Source organism: Aythya marila (assembly GCF_965140915.1).
Source record: "Aythya marila genome assembly, chromosome: 9".
NCBI lineage: Eukaryota > Metazoa > Chordata > Aves > Anseriformes > Anatidae > Aythya > Aythya marila.
Window position 1 is genome coordinate 2,970,205 of NC_139050.1, and position 22,773 is coordinate 2,992,977.

A 22,773-nucleotide genomic window follows, 5' to 3' on the forward strand; every position below is an offset into this window, starting at 1 on the left:
ACATTCAATATGGTATAAAAGGAAATATTTTTAAAACAATAGATAAAATACAGATCTTTATCAAGTTCTTATGTTATAAGCTCTAAGACTTTTGCGCTTGAAAGAATGAGAAGTCAGGATTGACATTCATGCTTTTTTTCGAGCATGTTAATTGAAGCCACACTGGAAGTTCAACTCTAGAGAGACTACTTAGCCTTTTAATTTTCAGTGGTTCGATTTAATAATTTATTGTCCGGAATTTTTATGAAGAAATTTAGTGATTATCAGTGTATATTCTTATAAAAATATCTGTAGCGTTTACTCCATAAAACAATTTTTTCAGTTGTGATGTCAGTGGAGGACTACACTGTTAACATGCACAGGTCTTCAAGAATAGTAAAACTGACAAATAGGAAGCTTCTCTAATTGGTAGTCTTTTACAGATCATTTAAAGCGTTTCCGAAAATGATGAAAGGTAGAGTGCTTGTGCTGTTTCTAGGTTGGTTCCCTTTTTTCTCCTCTAAATACAGGAGCTTGAGCTATCTTAAGATCTTTTATCTGAATCAGATTTCCTAACTGCAAAGCAGTCTTCAACAAGTAAAGAAATACTTAATTTCTGGTACAGTACTGGAGTTGGTATCTCCTGGAAGAGTTCAGAATTTTCTTGGATTTGTGTGATGCCTTTTTAACTTCCCATCTCTATACTTTGGTCATAAGCATTGTCGTGCATTCCCCAGAGCTAATTCATGTCCTGGGGGTTTTCTTTGGAGGTTGCTTTTACCAGAGCATTTAATAAAGCACTGGCTTCAGGGCTACTACATTTGTGTTTTAAACTGTAGCCACAGATGCTAGTCAAATCTCAGCTAACAAATCCAATGCTCTTTACAGCCCATTTTTCTTTCCGTTTGATACCCGGCAAATGCTGTTTTATGTAACTGCTTTTGATCGTGATCGAGCCATGCAAAGACTACTGGATACTAATCCAGAAATCAATCAGTCAGATTCTCAGGATAGCAGAGTGGCACCACGACTGGACAGGAAAAAAGTAGGTATATATTGTTCAAAAATGGAATGAGTGACTTGTTAATTTTGCTATTGTTTCTAAGAATATCATTGTGAGAAGTTTAAGACATCAACTTTTGGTAGTATACAGGTAAAGGGGAGGCTTGTTTTCATTCGTTTCCAAGTCCCAGTGTTGAAAGCACAATGTCTTCTAGATATCTGCCATTAGATGGCAGAAGGCACTACAGTATACTCCACACTGCTTTTCCAGAACCAGCCTAATTTGGAAGTGGAATCTTTACAGTTTCTGAAATTATACACCAGGAATGAATGTCAAATTTTAGGTTATGTTAGTGATATTTCTGTAGGTTTGTCTGTAAACCCCTGATTTGCTTCAGGTAAAACTCTGAAATTCAGCCTATAGGATGTAGAGGCAGTGTTACTTGAATAAATGGCAACATTATCCTTCTATGCTGGGAGAATACTGTCACAACATGATGAAATGAAGCCATGACTATTTTTAATGGAGAGTGTGTTGGTGTCTGCCTTGAGTCTGGAGAGAGATTATCCTTACTATACAGCAGATCTTAGTTTTAGATCTGCATGTTTTTGAATATCTCTGGAAGAAAAGAAGTGAGAATCTAGCCAACTAGAACATAGCTTCCACCATGAATCCTAGTGGTGTTCTCTTAGAAGCCTTCCACTTCCCCTACTAGAGAATCCGAGAGGGCAGAACAGAATATTATTTCCTTAAGTTTTTGGACTTGGGCATCTCTAGTCTGGTTCTAACATGTTACTTTGAGGTATGTAAAAGCACATTACAACACTTCTGTTGTGTTACAGTCCTGCTGCCAGATTCTTAGTAGGAGTAGTACCTGTTAAGTTATTATATATATACAACCGTGAAGTGTTTTTCATTTTTAATTGAATGTTTTATTCCCGGTCAGTTTTTATTTAGGAGAGAATTATTTTATAGAAGTATTAACTTAGAAATTGTTGAACTGTGGAACTAACTAGCATGGGGTGGAAAAAACTTGCATAACTTTTTCCTGTTGTAACTGCCTTGGGAACTGGGACTTACAGACGTAATTTCACTACTTAAAACTTCTCTAATGTGTAGCGCACTGTGAACAGAGATGAGCTGTTGAAACAGGCAGAATCTGTGATGCAGGATCTAGGCAGTTCAAGAGCCATGTTGGAAATCCAGTATGAGAATGAAGTAAGTAATGTCAATGCAGTCTAATTTACCCCCTTTTTGATGAAGATTAATACAAAAAGCTACAACTTCCTTAGAATGACTTGGTCAGACTCTTGGTCCTTACCATTGCTGGTGCTACAAAACTTTGTTAATTATCCCTCTTTCACTTGGCTATGATTCTTAGTTGCTAGGAAAAACTTAGATTTGTTATGCTAAATCTTATCAATCCTATTCTGAAGAGTACATTTTCTCTAACTCTGGGGAACAGCTACATTTCTATAATATGATCATTAGGTGGTTGATACTTTTACTCCATTATTTTTTGCTCCAATATGTGGTCTTCCTAAGCTGCTTCAATTGTATTGTAAATGTTGGCATAGCTATACTGTCTAGAGGCTTTTTGCAGTGCAGTTGTCATATAGCCTGTCACATACTATATTTTCTCAGTGTAAGTTGGGGTTTAGATATTCAAAGTGATCTAATAGACTCTTGTTTACTTACTTATTTTTCTCCCCCCTCCCCGCTCCTCTCCCTTCCCTGCACCCTGCTTTCCCCTCTGAAGGTTGGCACAGGCCTAGGCCCTACACTAGAGTTCTATGCACTTGTATCTCAGGAACTACAGAGAGCGGATTTAGGCCTTTGGAGGGGAGAAGAAGTAACTTTAGCCAATCCAAAAGGTAAATGCTTTACTACCTGAGCTACCGGTGTTGTTTTGATACTGAATTGATTCTAAGTCTATGGATGTTTTCTTTTATAATCTTACAAGAAATTCTAAGTTGATACTTACCTGATAGCTTTTTGAAACTTGTCCAGAATGAAACTAGCAATGTGTATGTTGAACTTTTTTTTTCCCCTCACCCTTTCTCAACAGGAAGCCAGGAAGGTACCAAGTATATTCATAATCTTCAAGGCCTTTTTGCACTTCCTTTTGGTAGAACTGCCAAGCCAGCTCACATTGCAAAAGTTAAAATGAAGTTCCGCTTTTTGGGAAAACTAATGGCAAAGGCAATCATGGATTTTAGACTGGTAAGCTTAAAACAGAAAACATGATACTAAAGGGTTAGATAAGAATTCTAGTTCCCAGTTGTTGAAGGGAAAAAGTATCATTAAGAATCCTATGAAAATGTTTTGGTGATCTTGTGGGTCCCTTCCAACTTAGGCTATTCTGCGATTTTCATCTTTAGCAGTTTGGGTCAAGAAACGCAGTTGAGCCTTTTTGAAAAGGGGGAAAGGATAGTGTATGTTGAAGATCTTTACAGTAACTCCTAAGACTATGAAAAAAGGAAAAGCAAATGTCTGCCTTGCGTTGCTATCTCTTCAATCTTTTTTCAAGATCATTTTAGGATAATTATTATACCAGCTGTTAACTTGGTGGATGTTCTAAGACATGCTTTAGGCAGTCATCTGTATTTACTCAACTGTAAATACCTCAACTAAAAACACTTAGTGTTTTGGTATGTGGGAGAGTTATGAATTAGTAAATATTCTAGATCTAGGCAAGAGATAAAAATTTTGTAAGATAATAGTTTAAAAAGACTAACAGTTCAGCAATACATTTTTTCAATTCTTAGGTGGACCTTCCTCTTGGACTTCCTTTTTATAAGTGGATGTTACGGCAGGAAACTTCCTTGACGTCACATGACTTGTTCAGTATTGATCCAGTAGTAGCCAAATCAATATATCACCTTGAAGATATTGTAAGACAAAAGAAAAGACTTGAACAAGACAAAACGCAGGTGGGAAAGTGAACCTAAGGAAGGAGGAGTACATCTTTATATGTGTTTGGATTTTGAAGTAGCTGTAATTGAGAATGTATGATAGTGCTTAATACTGGGGTAGCACTGATAATGTTTTTAATAGAAGGAGCAGTTTTAACGTTACTGATTCAGTGGCTAGTAATTATAATGGTCTTCTTTGTAGACTTCATGATAAATCCGTTCTAGGAAATCTGTTCTAACATTAGAAATTTATTACAGAATTTTTGCGTGTGATTAAACATGGGCAAGAAATGGCTAGAACTGAGATGCCTGTATAAGGGAGTGTCTCCTTTTGGTTCATCTTGAAAAGATTACCAACTTTAGTATCGGGGAAAAGCTCTATCCTTATTTTTTTTTCTTGAACATTCAAAAAGGCTTGGGTTTATTGGTTTGATCAGTCTTTCAGGCTTTCTTGAAAAGTGCCTTTTGTGTGTGTTTTTTCCCATTGAAAAAGCTATTATGTAGAAATGGTATAAATTGACTTCACATGTGAACAAGTTTTTACAGATGCAGAGGAATCCCAATTTTTTTCACAAGGTTATCAACTCTTAGCTATAAATAACACTTACAGAGTGGTGATAAAAATACTTGTGGAATGCATATTCTTTTGTAGCATCCATTGTTAATCAATTCAGGTGGTAATAACCTAATTTCTATTCTTAATGTGTCTGCTTTGTTACTAGTTGAAGGTATTGCAAGCTTGTGGGCCCTTGTTCCTCTTCATCTCACTATATCACTTTCTCCTTGATCACTACTTTTAAATTCTCAGCAAGAGTTTGAGAAACCTGAAACCTGATGGATGAAAGCTGAAAAATGGCAGTATGCCTGCCAAGTATGAATGCTATTCACTGTTGTAAGGAAAAAACAGCTTAAGAACTCTTGTATTACACATCTCATTCTCTTGCAACAGTATTTTCTAAATAATTATGTGAGAAGTTAAAATTATCCCAGAGTTGCTAGAGAAAATCCTACTGTTAAGATCTTTCAGGCTTATCCTTTGAGATGGTTTATTTGGTTTGTTTTGGCTTACTGTTATGTTTGAAAAATACAGAGGAAAGCAAGGAGTACTGTAACATATTAACAATAATACTTCTCTGGAAATGTTTGTCAAAATTGTTTTAAAAGTAATAACTTTTTGGATAAGTTGATGTTAATGAATTCTTCTTGCTGTTTTTTGTTTGCAACTTTTCTAGACCAAAGAAAGTCTACAGTATGCATTGGAGGCTCTGACTATGAATGGCTGCTCAGTGGAAGATCTAGGGCTGGACTTCACACTCCCTGGGTTTCCTAATATAGAGCTGAAAAAAGGGGGAAAAGACACGCCAGTCACCATCCATAATTTAGAGGAATACCTCAGAGTATGTAACAAGCAAAGCTAGGACTATATTTTTTAATTGTTCCTCACCTCAATCCAAAGCAGTTCATTTCATTATGTTTCAGTTCATGCTCATTAACTGGGAACAGTGAAGAATTTCCTACTCATTGCCTCTGTACTAGCTTATTACAGTAAAGGGGAGGAAGAAAGCAATCCATACCCACCCCAAACACCAAACTCTGAATCAGTTCACCTTAATTGTAAATTCTGTAGTACAAAAAAGTTTGGCATATGTATAAGGAATACCTAGAAGCATGTTTTTTTGGATTAAAAATATTGTAGTAATTGGGTTAATTTGAGTTGTGGGCTTTCAGAATCTTTAACAAGTCTTCATGCTTCTGTATGATAGTAAACCTACTACCACACTTGAGTGGGCTTTGAGCCTTTACAGTAATAATGAAAATTCTTGGAGACAGACTTAAGAAAATACCAGCTTAGTTGCGAGTAGAAATCAAGGCAACAGTGTTAAAAAATAAAAATGGACAGAACGGAACAATACAGTGCCATAATAAGTTGACTGTATACCTTCATCTTAATCGATTCCTATGTTAGAAGGGACATAAAACCTAGAAAAACTAAAGATAGAGTTGAATGGTTTAGGTTTAAAAACAGTACTGAATTCTTCCCTCCTGTCCCCCCCTCTCTTTACTATACTATAACATGAAGGCATGAGCAGAATGGGGATAGGAATAATGGACTGCATCATGAAAATGCATTATTCCAATTGGTAAATAAGACACTTTCTGCCTGGCTAGTCTGCTGCCAGTTTTACTCAAAGGGCTGAATTTTTTTTCAAGTACAATTTCAAAGAATAATAAAATTGTATACGTAACGTTATGGTAGAAGTGTTTTGATAACGGCCATATAAGCTGTTGGATATAAATTAAAAACTTTGAAGTTATTCCATAGTTTTCACAGCTGAATAATGAATAATCCCAGTTAATTTTCCACATTCAAGCTGTTACACACAGCCAGTTCTCATCACCTTTTGTTCAAAGTGTGGTCTGGTATTCAGGAAGAGCTTAAAGGATTAAACATATTTGGATATAAAGCTGTTTGCAGACTTTGTCAGAAACAACATTTGTGTTCCTGATTTACTGAGGAAAGCTTAAGAAAGATTACTTTCAAGTCTGACTTCCATACACTTTGCAGTCAGTTTTTCCCTCTAGGCAGCCTGTATCAGGTGTCTAATATGGTGAGAGTCTTACAGGCATCTCAGATGTCCTGTAGTTGTTTTATTGCAGGCATCTGACATTTTAAATGAAAAGTAGATCATTACATAAACTTTGCTTTTTGTAAACAGCTAGCTTTTGGGACTGTTTTCTTTAAAGGACATCTGTATAGCTTTTCTATTCTTGTCTTTATATTCAGGCCTTAAAGGAGAGCTTAAACTAGATGGTGTTAATTAGTAGTACAGACTTGATGGTAAATAAAAAGTAATCAGAGAAAACATTGGTATCTATATCAAAATTAAGATGAATTGCTATATAGAAACAGTATATTTATCAAGTATTCTGCATAGTTTCCTGTGCGTCAATTGCACTGCTATTGGACACTGTCATTTTGATTTGGAATACAATTGAGAGTAATTCATAAAGCTGGAATAACCTTCCCCGTTATGCATCTCTCTCCCTCTCCTGCAGTTGTCATTCTACCTTCCCACAGGACTTAACTTTTAAATATTGTGACAGAGTTAATTATGTGCTTCAGTCCAGCAGTATCAATAAGATTTTTCTGATCATACTCAGGTGCATCATTAGAGGCCTTCCAAAGCTTTTTACAGGTCAGAGCTTTTAAGACACTTAAAAATAAGCTGTGTGTTGACATCCTCCTTTACAACCAGTCTTCATTTCCTGCTACAGCTGAGGATATCCAAGGCTAGTGTGATAGTCAGTAGCACTAACTGACAAGAGTGAGCTTTGCATGCAATCGGTCATGTATAAAATACTTTTGAACCTAGTGGTTGTTAGTACTTACTGCAGGTTGTGGAAAAGAAATCTAGTATCGTTTGTGTCATGTCTTCCCTGCTCCCCTCTTCTCCTGCCCAGGTGACCAGGATTGTTGTTCAAGTATGTGCTGTTTTCTTTGGAAGGTCTGTTTAATCCTGAGGGAGCAACTGCAAATACCAAAACAAGCAAGAACTCACCCCCAAAACCTACCCTATTTGTCTTACTGTCTTTTGCCTTATGATTCTTAAAATGACGTAAAATCAAGGTATCCCCCCCCCCCCGGCTCCCCTCATTTCCATATGGATTAAAACACTTAATATAGTAAAAAAAAAAAAAAAAAAAAAAAGTTATTTCCTCTACCTATATATTAGAAAAGGAATTTACATGTTTCTCTAGAGGAGAAACTAATGCAATATTGCAATATTGAAACAAATCCTTTAAGCATCATGGTCAGTGTTAAAGAGAGAAACGTATGAAGATTCTTAGCCTTGTAAAAGTATCTGAAACTCTTTTTGGAGTAGGTTTAGATTTGTTTTTGCAATATTCTGTTGAATAGAATCGTTTTAACCAGCTCTTTTGATTTCTGTGTGTTAGCTTTGTTTTATCAGAAATAAAATCAGTGAAGTTGTTGAAATTAGTCTGAGTTGTATGCTTAGGGTATTCTATGAGGCTTGTTTGAACTCAAATGACTTTTGCTAATCTGCAATGACAGACCACTTGAGATTTGTTGCAACTGTGTTGCGCTGCACTAGAACACATGCAGCAGTCCAAGCTTATAAATGAAGGCAGAACGAGGCAATGCTGTAGAACAGCTCCATGAATTAACGCTCTAACTTTACTGAAACTGTAGTGAGCATATGGCTAGGCTTATATGGAGGTGTTTTTTTTTTTTTTTCTGTAGTTTTAGTCTTTGTGCAATTTTGATCATTCTACTGTTCCTTTATTTAAATAAACTTTTTCCTCCCACCTTTGCAGTTGGTGATATTCTGGGCACTAAATGAAGGCGTTGCCAGACAGTTTGACTCTTTCAGAGATGGGTTTGAATCGGTCTTCCCCCTCAGTCATCTTCAGTACTTCTATCCTGAGGAGGTTAGTATGAGTTCTTAAATGATGCTTTTATAACCTTATGACTAAATACGTAGGAACAGTCTGAACTGAGGTATGCACTGAATGCTGTGCGGTCCTAACACATGCTGTCTGACAGCATTACGCATCTGCTGCACAGTAGTGAAATTCGGTGTCTTTTAAATCACAAATTGAAATGTTTGAGATTTGTGTTCAATAGTCATTTGCTCTTTTTATTATGAACAGTTTTCTTTAAAGATAAGTGGATCCAGCTATGCTCAGAGAAGGGCTTCTGTTTATGTATACAGGCTCTATACTGTCATGGAAACTACCTAGTTCCTTATAGTATCTCTTAATAGCTATAGGTAAAGATGTGGATGATACCTTAATGTTCTATTAAAAAACATAATCTGCTTTTTTATTACAGTTTTAGGCAGTAACAGAAAGTAAAGAACAGAATAGTTGATCTTGATGCCTTGTTTTCACACCTACCACATTAACTGTTAAAGTGGACTGAACTGAGACACAACTATGGTTGTCCAGACTAGAAAAGAGAACTTTTTAATACTCTGCCTTTGGGAAGTTTATTTGAAGACTATATTTTCAAGGATTGGCCTTCATAAACCTTCATAAACTTACACCTTTGACTTCATGAAGAAATGTTACATGCTTTGAAAATGTTAGTGAAGTCTTCATGGAAATCTTCACATACACCACATAAACCTTTTGTTCTTGATGCTTTGCAGTGTAAGAGTTTCTTAGAGCTTAGATCTGTGTCTGCTAGTATTGATTCTTTTTCATGACTTTCTCTTGATACTACTTGCAGAGAATACCACTATTTTTTTTCTCTGTAACAAATGTAAGGCTATTAAAAAAGCGAATTCATGTAGTTCAAGTGGCATACTTACCCTTTTCCTTTCCACAGGATGTGGATGGGATTCTGTTCTGTCGCTGTTTGCCATGGTTTAATGCATGTTTCTCTTTGGAAACGTCAAAATGCTGACACCAGTCTATTGCTAATCTACAAATATAGTTGATCTAAATAGAGCAATGGGAGTTGTACCAAATAAGATACCTTGTCCTTAATAGGATATATGTGTGGGATGTAGGGTTCTGTTGCTGATAGTCTATCAAGCCATTTGATCCTCTTCATAAGCCCTCTAAGCGATTATAAAGAACTTGTAGAATTCTACTTTTGTTCACAAAGAGAAACTATTTTCACTGAGATCTGGGCTTTACAACTCCTTGTCTATCCTGGAAGAACATCTCTAAAAGCTTTTAATGCTTTGGCTGTAGCATGTCAACTCTGCTTACCCATGTGCATAGAAAGAACAAGCAAGAAAAGCTGAAATAAAAATCAGAAACTACCGTCTGACAGATATACCTCTAATAATTACATCTTTTTTTCTTTCAGAGAAGAGAACAGATTTCTAAAAAAGCAAGTGTAAATAATCTAGTCTTTCAATTTCCCTAGTTGTCTTCAAAATAGTAAAGTTTTAACATCTTTATAACTGTAAAAATTGTATTAAAATATTTAAGGCATTTTTAGTCCCCCAGTGTAAGTTGCTTATTACAGCTGCATCACCTTCCTAAGAGATACATGCCACATCTCATGTAGGAGTGGATTGAGTGCGAAGGCGGATTGAGCAAATGAGGCTGTCATTTGGCTAAAGCTATTGCATTCAAAAAACAGGGTGGGGAGGGAGGCTGTTTGGTGTGACTAAGGTCGTTTTGAAGCAAGGTATTCCAAAAAGCAGATTAGGATACTATTGCTACTATAGTAGTAATCAAAACACAATACTCACTCTGCATTGAGTTCTGAAAGGGAAAAATTCCTTTTTTTTTTTTTTTTATTTTATAGTTGGAGCAGCTCTTGTGTGGCAGCAAAACTGACACCTGGGATGCAAAGACATTAATGGAGTGTTGCAGGCCAGATCACGGTTATACACATGACAGGTAATATGGTGCTGGTCTCTTTTTTATTTAAAAAAAAAAAAAAAAGTACTGGCAATAGAACATGCGCATCCAAATAACCTTTATATGTGTTCAAGCTGTGGAAATTATGTATTTGAAGATTCATTGCACTGAAGATGACTGCAATTATTTTAAATACAAATTTTAAATTCTCTCTTTTTCCCCTCTTAGTCGAGCAGTGAAGTATCTCTTTGAAATTCTCAGTAGCTTTGATAGTGAGCAGCAAAGACTATTTCTTCAGTTTGTGACGGGTAGCCCCAGACTGCCTGTAGGAGGTAGGTTTTGGTTTTTGCATATTACTGCATGTGATATCAAGACTTACCGATCTATTTCAGAATAGGTGGATTGATCCCTTCAGTAAAGGGGGAAAATAAATCTTGTTTATTTTACTTCATATGTTTGCAATTTCTAGTTTTAGGAGTGTTTTGTGGTAGACTTAAAGTAGAGTTATACATGTACTATGAACTCCGTGTTAATCTTATGATATTCTCATGTGAGGGACTCTCTCCTAGTTTAATTCATGTTACCAGATAACCTATCTGAGGGCAAAGTTCAAAATATGTAGAACTTCTAAGCAAAACTGAAATTCTAATATTTAGTACCATTATTCCTTGTTTTTTGAATGTCAAAGTTTTTTTTTGGGGGGGGCGGGAGGCTGAGGAATTAGCTGTGTTTGCTGGGCATCATTAGAAAATACATCTCTTGCCATACTCTTGTCTGGACACTACTAAAATTCTCTACTAGAGATAGGAAGATACCTAGATAAAGGAAGAATTGACATAAGGACAAGTTGCTTTAAGAAATGTTTGGTTTTTTTTTTTTAAATCTCTTTTGGGGAGAGAGTGCAGGTAGGATTGAGGGTTAGGAGTATAAAAACCTTAGCTAGAGAACATGTGGTTGGTACCGCAGTCAAATTTGGAGAATCATAGAAAATGTGTATGAATAACAAAACATGCTTGGAACAGTATGTCTTTTTCCCCAAAATAAAGAATGCGACTAAAAATAGAGGGGTCTAGTTTATTTCTTTTATTAATATTGGAAAGCTACTCTACAGAAAAGATTGATTTGTTCCATGGCCTTGTAAAGCCATATACTAAACTTTGAAAAGCATGGATTGAGAGCTGGTTTTCGGAGATGTCTGCCTGCTGTCGCTGTTCTGAATCTCTTCTCTTCTCAATAGGCTTTCGAAGTTTGAATCCTCCACTGACAATTGTACGCAAAACATTTGAGTCTACAGAGAATCCAGATGACTTCCTGCCCTCAGTAATGACTTGTGTGAACTATCTCAAATTGCCGGACTATTCAACCATTGAGATAATGCGTGAAAAACTCTTAATAGCTGCAAGAGAAGGGCAGCAGTCATTCCATCTTTCCTGATCACAATGAAAAATGCAATGTCTGCCTGTTACAGCAAACAAGAAACTCATGATTCTTTTCTAAATATATCACCTGAGTCAAGGAAACGTGTTACGCCTTCTTGTTGTAGAAAAACGGCTTGCAGATTATAAGCAAAAGACACTTGGTTGATATTCATTAAAGGCCCCTTTGGACTTAAAGTGATCAGGCCCTAAAAAGTTGTTGTGACAAGGTTTCTTTAGCAAGTTCTTGTTTAAATTATCATTTATTTGATGAGTGAAGTTTTTAACTTGCTTTGCTGTGTGAAATTTAAAAAGGGATGTTTTTCCAGGCTGGAACAATAAATGTCGCTGTGCAGTTTAATACTGGGCTGTGTGTATCCATCTAGCTGAAGTCTGAAGTTTTTCCTCCAAAGACAACTTTTGTACATAAGTACAGAAATTAAAATACACCATGTATTTGACAAATCTAGTTTAGTAGACTAGTTCTGTGTACCCTCACCTGCCTCTAATTTTACCCATCCTCATGTATTGTCTGATGTGCAATTCACTTGGTTCTTTTTGTGTGCAACATTCAACAATTGTTATGTTTTGGTTAGCATGAGCATTTAACTGCTCCATGCCTCTTTCTCTGATTAAGATAATTTAAATTTTACTGAAATCAAATATATATTGTCAATATAATTCAGCCTTTGTAACTAGGTAGAACCTTTCTTATAGCATAGTTTTACTGTAGTGGTAAGATATACTGGTGACAGTCTTTACCAGTCTGCGCTCTAGAGCTGTTTACACAGTGATTCAGGCAGCAGAAGCCTCTTACTAGAGGCTAGGAAGAATTTCATGTAGTTGAAGTCCAACAGCTTGGGCTGGCCAGTGTGTATTGTGGTAAGGCCAGAGCATTTCGAATTGATGTAAAGTTTTTTAAAAGACAAATTAGCTGTTTCATTCCCTGTTTGAGTAAACGATTTTCTTGTTCTTGATCTAAGTTCCTGGTTACTTTTGTAGTTTTTTTTGTCCCCTCAGCGCTAGCTTGGAACAGACAGTTCAGCCTTTGTCTTTTGACACAGATAAAGCACCTGTAAGCAATGCTCTGTCCAACTGTTTTATGTGCTGATTTCTCAAATCTGCAATAATTTACTTCATCAGGTTAATGTTTTTACCTGAATATAAATAAAAAAAGTTTGCTTCACCTTTTTGTTCATAGTTTTGTACTGTATGCATAAAGTTCAATTGTGTAAATTGCTGTAATGCAAGTAAATCATCCTAAACCTACTTGGCTAACAGCCTGCAACTTGTGGATGATTTACTATTAAAACAAGACCTTTTAAGACCTCCAACTTAGAGGGATTTTTTTCTGTTCTGTGGGTTCAAAAAATGGGCGATTACAAATATTCCTGAGATGTACATGCTATTTAGTTCATCTCTATGAAAATATAATAGTTAATTACTTTTATTCAACTTTGAGAAATCAAAATTCATTTCAGTGCTTAGTAATTGTTAAATTCTGGCTAATCAGGCTAGTCTTTCCCCTCAACTAACAATAACAAACTTTCTTTTATCTAGCTGAAGAACTTGTACTTTCAGATTATGTATTTCAACACATGTACGGACATTCTTACAGTGAACATTCACAGAATTACATGTGGTTGCTCATACCAGTGCAACTGAAATGTAACGCAAATCTGTCATGAGCATGAGTAGAATGTGAAATCCTTGCACAAAGAACCTGATAACTGAACAGTTTCTACTACGGTATTAAAACTGAAAGAAGGCGCTTCACACTGTACATATAATGGTAGTGCACAGTGCGGCATAGTTTTCATAAAACTTCAAGGCAGTGTTTATGGACTGGTGTTTAAATTGTTCTGATAACTTGATCAAACTGAGCACAAAGAAGTGTTTATAGTGTGTGGATAGCAATTTGTTCATTTTTTTTAAGGTTCTATATTTTAAAAAACTGACTTGTGTAAAAAAAAAAAAAAGCTAATATTTTGTATTAAAATATCATGTGTATTGATATTTTTTTTACCCCTGTTGTCTCCCTCCAGAATCTGGCTTTCATCGACCTTGAGGTGTTTTCAGATTTGATTTACAGCCATTTGTGTAACTGTTTCAGTGGGAAAGTAAGTTGTTGGTTGCCCGTTTCAAAAGGAAGGGAAAAAGAAGTACCTCCTGTGACAATTGATCTTTGTTGTTGTTCTAGCTGTCATTATCAGCACAGAGCAGGATAAGGATGCAGTTGGCCAGAAAAAGCAACTTAAACTCTTTTCATAGAATCATAGAATATCCCAAGTTGGAAGGGACCCATAGGATCATGAAGTCCAACTCCTGGCACCGCACAGATCTGCCCAAAAGTTTAGACCATGTAACTAAGAGCACAGTCCAGTCTCTTAAGTTCAGACAGGCTTGGTGCAGTGGCTACATCCCTGGGGAGACTGTTCCAGTGTGCAACCACCTTCTCGGTGACACTTTTGTGTGACACTTTCTCCCCCAACTGCCCTGTGTCCCCTAGTGCAGCTTATATTGTGTTGGCGGAGCAGTCTGTCTTAAAAGGTTAAAGGCAGTTGGCTATTAGAACAAATTGAAGTTACAGTTTGCAGGACTGCAGTACTTACTGTGAGGAGAAACGTAGTATCTAAGAGTAGCAGAGAACCAGCAGAGGGGTGGGGCAGAATGTTAGGTGTTCCTCCTTCAGGAGCTTTCAGAGAAAAACTTGCTAACAGCAGTTGTAGCTGTGTTCAGATGTAGATGTTTCAGATTATGTAGAACTCCTAAGAGTATGTAATACGTCTAGGACTGAACTGCTTTGTGTACCTTTGTCAGAAGAAAGTCTTATTTTTGAAAATAGAGGCCTTTTTAAACATGGTAACACTTAACAGATTTTGAGAACACGATCGCTACTCTATTGGTTGAGTTTCAAATCCTTCAGAATAATTTTTATTGCTGCTTTTAATTCATGAAAACAGTGCCACCTAAGCACTGATGCATGTTACTGAACTTGGTCAGTGATTTTTTTTGTTGTCCTTAAAGGGTTGCTTTATACAGAAATCCTTTGCATAGGGAATATTGAAGTAGTGCAAAGTCTGAAATGAAATTAGTAAGTTGCAGTGCTGCTTTAATTTAGGTTCTGTAGGAAGATGTACAAGAATCAGCTCCAAGTATGTATAAAATTGCTATGGCTAGTGTCGAACTTGATCAGATAGAAAAAAATAAATATGGTTGAGGGGAACAGAGATTCTCAGCAATTAAATCTTGCAAGCCATCTGTGTGTGGAATTTTTACCATCTCCTTTCCCTGCCAAGCTTTCATTGACTGAGAAGGTGGGCACCTCAGGCAGGGATTGAAATTCCAAGTGCCTGGGTTACTTGTGCCCTCTTTCCTGGTGGTAGGTGTGTAATCTGCAGAGTTTCTGAGCCCTGTCCTACATCTTTTCAGCAACCTGTCTTCAAGTGTAATATCAGTTCCTGTGATTCTGAACCCTATACCTGACTTCAGGACCAAGGATAATGCAGGATCCCACTCCCCTGCCCCCCACAAACAAAACCAAAAAAAAACTTTTCTATAGGTAACAGTGACAGAGCTAAGGAAAAGTGAAATTTACTGAGAGATTACAATAAAAATGTTGGAAAGGGGAAAAGGTTTTACTGATAATTCAGTCATGTTAGGGCTTGTTCTGTGTTGTTTTTTTTCCCCACTTTCCTAGTTTCACTTTCCTAGTCTCTTTACAGTTGGAGCTACACAACTAATATGCTCTGTTTCCTAAGGCCTAAAAGAAGTTCTCTGTCATGGCAGAAGAAATGTGTTCTCTCCGTGTGCTCTTTCCTGTTTTTAATAAGTTTGCTCAGCTGAGTGTAGTTGGTTGCAGGAGTAGTCACCCCCCTGCAGCGCTCCACCAGTGCAAGGGTATAAACTGTGCCATCAAACACTTCTAAACAGAACATTAATGCGTGTTTATATAGCAGCTAGGAAACACACTTCATGGTTTTACTGTCTCTGAGCTCAAAGAATAACTTTCAGTGGGCTAACAGAGAATATGCCTTTAAAGAAATACCATGTCTGCGTCCTTTACGGAAACGTGCATGCATTGAACAAACATGTGCCTTTTTGAGGGATTAGAGGAGGAACTGATGTTGGGTCTCCTTTGCTGTGCGCATGTTGGGAGTTGTCAAGTCTTGAAGCAGAAACAGAATGAAACAGTGCGTGTGCCTGTGTATGTGTCAAACAATGAAGATGTATCTAATGTTTTCAAGGCACCAGGCTAAAAAAGGCCCTGATGTGTCTTGCTGTAACTACAGTTTGGTTACAAGTTCTGCAACCTGGGCCAGAAAAAAAGACAAAAAAAAGAAGTAAGAGGAGAGATGAAAGTGAATGAAGTAAATGCCTTCTACCTCCTAAACAAAACGTGGAGGGGGAACCTCCTGTGAAATTTTCTTCATCTTATAGTTAAGGAAAATGTCCTATTCAACCTGTAAGCAGCAGGTTGGAAGAGGGGAGGGAGGCAGACAAAAGTGTTATGATTCTTTTGGTTGCTTCCCCCTGCTTTGATTGGCTGTAGCTATTTTTGAGTCCCCATTAAAGACAGCAGGTAGGTAAGCCTGGGCATAAATGGGAGACAGCAATTATTCTGCCCCCGCTTTCTGAGAATGCGACAAAGGGAAGAGGTGGAAGGAGGAGGTTCCCCTTTGCACAGGTAAGCTTCAACACCGCCATCTCAGACTGAAAGCCAAGGCAGGTTGCTGCTGCCATGGTCCTTAAGTAACGAAGTTCTCATCTAAACAGCTATTTCCCAAAAATAAAACAGAGAAGGTAATGTCATGAGATTTCCATAGCTATATAGCTGTCTATGCAGCCAGCACTCCTGGGTTGTACCTGTTTTTAACTGTCTTGGGTGCTGCGATGCTACAGGAAGGGAAAATAGTGAATTTTTCTGTTTCTTCCCTCGTATGCAAGAGTACTATAATAAGTATGAGAATTTGTGGCAAATATGTACATGTATCTGTAAACAATGCTATTTGTGGCATTCAATTCAGGAGCTAGGTATTATGGAATCATACTTCATTGCTTTGCAGAAGCCTGTCCTCCCATTCTGTGACTCCCCTTTCTTCCAATTTTATCTCACAAGACTCACAAGACTCCTGTGGCGACTTCACATGGTGGATGAGCTTAAATATTGAAAGGATTTGATGTAGTAGTTTCTGATAAAAATCAGGGTAAATATCTTAGATCTTCACTAAAGGGAAGTTTATTTCAGGGCAGATAGCAACCTTAGCGTGCTTTGAAGTCCGTTAAGAAATAAGTCCTAGGAGAAAAAAATAACTTATTTAAATTTTGTTTGGTGTAGAAAGGCCCTGACCTAGAATTGATGAGAAACAGTATTTAAAGAAAATGTGTTTTGTTTTACTCTTCCTTCAGTTGTAGTTGCCATCCATGTGTTCTAGGCTAAATAAGCTAGGCTTGGTCTGACTGCAGCTGCTTTGTTCTTTGGACTTCTTGTATGCAGAAGCCTCTCTGGCAGGCAGGGGTGATGCAAAACGTGGTGCAGAAATAGTCTGTGAGGTGGCACTTTATTTCCCAGCTTTCCCCAACCTGATTCTTTCCTAAAACCAGCACTTCCCAGGAGCAAGCTGTATTCTGGGAAGCTAAAACTACAGAAGTTCTTCAAAAGGCAGGAGGAGGGGGAAGAATATAGTGGGGAAAAGTAAAATTATCCCAACTTTAGTAGCGCTGAGTTCTACGACTGGTAACTTCCAATTTAAGACCAGAAGCATCGTGTTCTTCTAGTAGACAAGGAATTAGAGACAAAAGGATTAACTATGTGGAGAACAGCTCTGCTGAAAAAGGCTGAATTCAGGTCAGCATTGTGCCCTGGCAGCAAATAAAGGCAGTAACATCCTGTGCTGCGCTAACAGGAGCGTGGCTGGTAGACTGAGGGAAGGGGTTATCCCCATTTCACATCCCCAGAGAGATTGTGCAGTCCCCATCCCTGGGTTTTTCAAGACCCAACTAGATAAATCAGTTTTAGTAAAACACGTTGCAGTTCCAAAATTAGCTGACTATATTTAGAATATAAAATCAAAACTACATGCATACATTTACTAATAACTGAGAATCAGAAAGAAGTTGATATGCATCTTAAATAGTCTTGCTCTGTTTTGTACTACTCTATCAATTTAAATAAGTTCAACAGAAGAAATTTATATGCAGAGAGGTTTTCTAAATTTTCCAATAAAATGAGTGGAAGTGACAAGGGTCTCTGCAGCTGCAGATCATGAGTAATCTTTGTCTTCATAGGACTCTGTTTCGACTGAAAGAAAATTACAGGCCTTAATTGCTTCTACTTCTCTTACTTAGAATGGGTTTTTATTTCAAAAATTTATTGTGGCATGTTATTTAATATTTAGTGAAGTGATATTTACCTGTGTCCAGGAGTTATGTCTCATAGTTTCTCTCTGTCCTAGCAGATGTCATCTCCAACTTCTTCCAGGATAAGTAGTTAACATGATTTGACAGCAATTACGGAGATGTCATAATTCCATATACAGGATTTTCTGGAAAGAGCAGTTTTTACATGTATTAGCCAAAAATATCATCTAGACATTGCCTGAAATTTGAAAGATTAGGTAAAATGAAGACTGTGAAATGTGAAAGACTTACATATATGTATTTGTAACTCCTATCCCAAATGTGGAATCTGAATAGGTGAATGATGACAGTAATGGTTTGTATGTCCATAGTGGTGCTCAAGATGTTTCTGACCATGTTATGTAATTTAACCTTCTGTGTTATAGTGCTACTGGCTAACTTTTTAGTAACCTGCGCCTGCAAAATTCATCTTCTATATAGTCCCCTATGCAGTTTACAGATTATTTTAGATTTTTACGCTATGGGTGAAGGAACAGAATGAGATGCTGTTTGATATGGGATGCATGTTTCTCTCAGTGAATTGTACATTCAAGCTCAATAACATCTGATATTAGTTTTGACAGCTGTGGGATACCTGATCTTGAGCTGATACAGATCTTGCATGTCCATAATAGCATAAACAGAAAAAGGTGTAGAAAATTAGCAAATAGCTGAGATCAACTAGGATTTCCCTGTGTATGGATCTTTTTTTTTTTTTTTTTGCGTGTCTCTTAGCTCCCCTTTCTCCACCACATTAAACATAGTTATTGTCTTTCAGTGCTCCAAAAAGAACCTGTAGAACTTTGTCGAAGTGCGTGACTTCCCCTTCAGTGCAAGGACTACGTATTTTCCATTTGCTGCTAGGCTGTAAGCAGCATGGATATGTATTGTGCTGCTGCTTTTCTAAACAACATGGTAGTCACAAAAGACTGCTACAGCACCTGTGCAAGTAGCTGAAACTGTCGTATGGATGAAAGATTATTTTTGCCATGCATTTTTTTAATGTAGTAAAGAAATACTTAATACCTTGCCTTTTGAACTACAGAGTGTAGAAAAAAAATCATGTGACAGTGGAAAATTTGGTCAATATGCATACATAAAAAAAAGAAAAAAGAGAAAAGGAGGCTCAGGGGCGACCTTATTGCTCTCTACAGATACCTTAAAGGAGGCTGTAGCGAGGTGGGGGTTGGTCTATTCTCCCACGTGCCTGGTGACAAGACGAGGGGGAATAGGCTAAAGTTGCGCCAGGGGAGTTTTAGGTTAGATGTTAGGAAGAACTTCTTCACTGAAAGGGTTGTGAGGCACTGGAACAGGCTGCCCAGGGAAGTGGTGGAGTCACCATCCCTGGAGGTCTTTAAAAGACGTTTAGGTGTAGAGCTTAGGGATATGGTTTAGTGGGGACTGTTAGCGTTAGGTCAGAGGTTGGACTCGATGATCTTGAGGTCTCTTCTAACCTAGAAATTCTGTGATTCTGTGATAAAAGTGCACTTTGGTTTTCAAGTTTACAATTTATGTATCTTTTTTGAAAAATCTTTAGTAAGCATGGTAATGTCAGTAACTCAAAAAAAGTTCCTTTGTTTTTAAATTGCTATGATAGTTTTTTTATTTTTATTTTTATTTTTTTATATAATTGGTAATGATGGAGGAAAGGAACTGTTTATTTTAAGGTAGGTGATCAATACCTTGACACGGTCATTTTCAAAAACCACCAGCCTTCCTCCCCAGAGTAAAACTTCATTTACAGAGGTATTACCTAATGGAAAAAATGCCTGCCTGGCTGATGAAGGCCATTTGTGACACTACAGCATATGCACACCAAAAATGTATGCATTTTGCTGAAATAACTAGACGCATCTTTGAGATAGCATGTTAAGTTTTTATTGCCTGGATTTCTCATTACTTGAACAAAACCCTATGCACTAGGGAATTCGGTATGTGGCCATGTACTCCAGAGAATCCTGTAAGTATACTTTCTTTCCTTCTAGTTAATAGGCATACATCCATTTTAAATTAAAAAAGTTAAAGCTGAATATAGAATAAAAATGAAAGAATCTGTATTCCCTATTTTGAATCATTGACTTTTTAAACCATGTAAGAACTTTATAGACACTTACTGAGCTACACAGGAAGACAAAGAAAATAAAAATTTGCTCATTGATGTTCTTAGTACTGCAGATTTCTATAATTTTCTAGTCATTTTCAGAAACATAAAATGTTAATATACAATTTACTCAGAACTATAGGGAGTATAGGGAGTAATTCCACCTACTAATGTTACATAGGATCAGCTAGCTGAAAAAAGTTGGGCTGGCATATTCATGTCTCTCCCTAAGATTTTTGGGTTGAGTCATGATATGTCCTAAATCACTTTCTATCCAATTATCCCAAATACTGAATTATTCTAGTAGCATTAAGGCACAGAATAAGGATGTCTGTATTTTGTGTGTCCAAGTCCCAAAAAATGTTCAGGGCCAAAGTGATGCAGCCACGTTTAAACCATACTGCAAACCATACTGCAGTTGACCTAAACACCTGCCTAACAACGCCTGTCCTGCTATGATAAGTAAAAACAGTTAAGAAACCTTATTTCTATTTGTATGAGTAATAAATTTAACATCACATTTTACAGTTGTTATTTATGTGTAAGTGACACTTATGCACTCTGGCATTTATTTCTGAAGCTTTTTATGGTATAAGAAAAATTCCATGTAACTTCTTGGTTTATTCCATATGCAGCTTTTCCAGGCTCACTGTAAGCTAAACACAATACCTGCTTCCTCAGAACACGAGGATTGTTAACAGGAGGAAACTGTATGAAGAACATGTATTTGCAATGATTATACATGGAGAAATGGTGAGCAGTCAGCATGTATTGCCATGAATTCTCCCTGTGAGCTATAACACACTGAAAAATACAGTGACTAAGAGGTGTTCATCTAAAAGCATGTTAACAATTGCTTGATCTTAGTGTAGAATAACCTACAGAAGTAAAAACCTACAAAAAAGACTCTGATAGCATATAGCTCCTTAGTCTGTCAGGAAAAAAAAGCAAAATGAGATCCAATGGATGACTGAAGAAACTAGATTGATGCAAATTAAAACTAAGATTTAGATTATTGAGGAAAATACACCTGAAGTCTTTTATTGCTTGCAGTCTCCAAGTAAGGACAGGATACTGTTATTCAAGCATACTTCTAGTCTAGTCTTGGCATAATATAAATGAGGGAGGGTTTTATATGTGGGAGGTCAAATGAAAATTGTCCCAGAAGTGTCTTAGAACATTACCATTTTGTTTTCAAAAGGTCTTAAGAAACACAGTACAATATGTAACAGGCTGTCATTAACTCTGACCATTGACTATGTGAAGTGCCCAGTGCACACCCACTCCCTCTGCAAAATGTACTAGTACCTTGAATCCATTAAGTCTCTGTTTCCTTAACTTTATTTGACATTAACAACGTATATATTAATTACACAGTGCCTCCTCTTTCAGTGTAAGTGTCAGTCAGACTGGCTGCATTTTTTTCCCATAAATAGTGCACAAATGAAATCTATTCTTATTTTTTACAGAATTTAGGGCCTGGTTGTTTTATTTAGCAAAAGTTTTCATTGCTTAACTGAGCAGTTTAGAGCAATAGGATGAATTTTCTGTTTACCACTGGTTTCCTGTAGGATGCTAGGCAAGAATCCAACTTGTTGGTTAGGTGCCTAAATCGTTTAGAATCTGGCCTGGAGCTTCACCCGTAAAATTGGAATAGTAGTACTTGCACATCTCAGGGGAGGGTGGTGAGGATGTGGTGAGTTGTGATCAGCACTGAATAAGTTAGTTGGGAGCCTGATGATTCAAGGTATGAAGGCATCGAGGTATTTTGTGGATCCCCATTGACTAAAATAGAGGTATACATCTCTCAATTGAAAGAAATGCCTAGGGAGAGAAGGAAATTGAAAAGAAAGTTTGAACTAAGGCATAATCTAGTACTTTAAAATGAGGTGTAAGAGAACATGGATAGAAAAGGCAGTATCTATCTATGAATTCTAAATCTAGTGAGGGTAGTGTTATTGAGGAATAAATAAAAAAAAAAAAAAAGGAAAAACAGCTAGAAATAATAACAAAGGAAAACAGAACAACACACCACCAATTAAGTTCTGTATTTGCTCTCAGATTTTGTGTTGAAATGTTAATAGCTGCTCTCTTTAAGATGTTTTACCTTCCAGCTGCTGCCTTTAAAATCACAGGTGCTGTCCCTTTCCAACCACAAACCTTGAAACCTGTAGCATCACCTTTTTGTTTATTGCTCAGGAAGAATATCAAAGAGAAAAGTTAAGGCTTAATATTTTTCACTAGAACACCTTGTGATTTGCTTTTGTTTCAGTAAAAGGTCTTTCAGAATTTTATTTGTTCTTCTCTTCTCCTCTGTACAGCTTCTGATGTGGAAGTTTTTCCACTCAACAAGAATACAGACATCATGTCCTCTGACACATGCACCTTGAAATTCATATAAATAAAAAAGTCATTTATTTATTGACTATAAAAATAGCTCTTCAGATCTAGTAGTTCAAATTCTCATGGTCAAATACTTATTCTGATAACTGTCATTAATTTGAGTTGTTGAAACATCTATGCAAATTCTAAAAGATCTAAGATCATTCTGACATTAAGATTGTGCTTTCCATTTGCTCTGTTTCTGACTGGAAAAAAAAAAGTCTATGAATGATG

General features: G+C 36.9%; 1 protein-coding gene and 1 long non-coding RNA gene across 10 annotated transcripts in view; one reads left to right on the forward strand and one right to left on the reverse strand.

The window, feature by feature from the left end:
* TRIP12 (thyroid hormone receptor interactor 12) overlaps window positions 1-12,843 on the forward strand; it is a 76,755-nt gene extending 63,912 nt beyond the window's left edge. For all 9 annotated transcript variants that reach the window (XM_082767082.1, XM_082767081.1, XM_082767087.1 and 6 more), the window contains 10 exons: window positions 868-1,024; window positions 2,102-2,200; window positions 2,742-2,856; window positions 3,051-3,205; window positions 3,751-3,915; window positions 5,130-5,294; window positions 8,236-8,349; window positions 10,187-10,281; window positions 10,471-10,574; window positions 11,480-12,843. In XM_082767082.1, coding sequence (XP_082623208.1) covers window positions 868-1,024; window positions 2,102-2,200; window positions 2,742-2,856; window positions 3,051-3,205; window positions 3,751-3,915; window positions 5,130-5,294; window positions 8,236-8,349; window positions 10,187-10,281; window positions 10,471-10,574; window positions 11,480-11,676 — 1,366 coding nt within the window. In that variant the 3' untranslated portion in view covers window positions 11,677-12,843. The remainder of the gene's footprint in view (window positions 1-867; window positions 1,025-2,101; window positions 2,201-2,741; window positions 2,857-3,050; window positions 3,206-3,750; window positions 3,916-5,129; window positions 5,295-8,235; window positions 8,350-10,186; window positions 10,282-10,470; window positions 10,575-11,479) is intronic.
* A 4,075-nt stretch (window positions 12,844-16,918) lies between these two features.
* Window positions 16,919-21,799, reverse strand: LOC309881286. The gene is made up of 3 exons (XR_014318111.1): window positions 21,713-21,799; window positions 18,071-18,202; window positions 16,919-16,953 (listed from the first exon to the last, which is right to left on the reverse strand). It is a non-coding gene; the product is annotated as an uncharacterized lncRNA (long non-coding RNA).
* Between the last annotated feature and the right edge of the window lie 974 nt (window positions 21,800-22,773).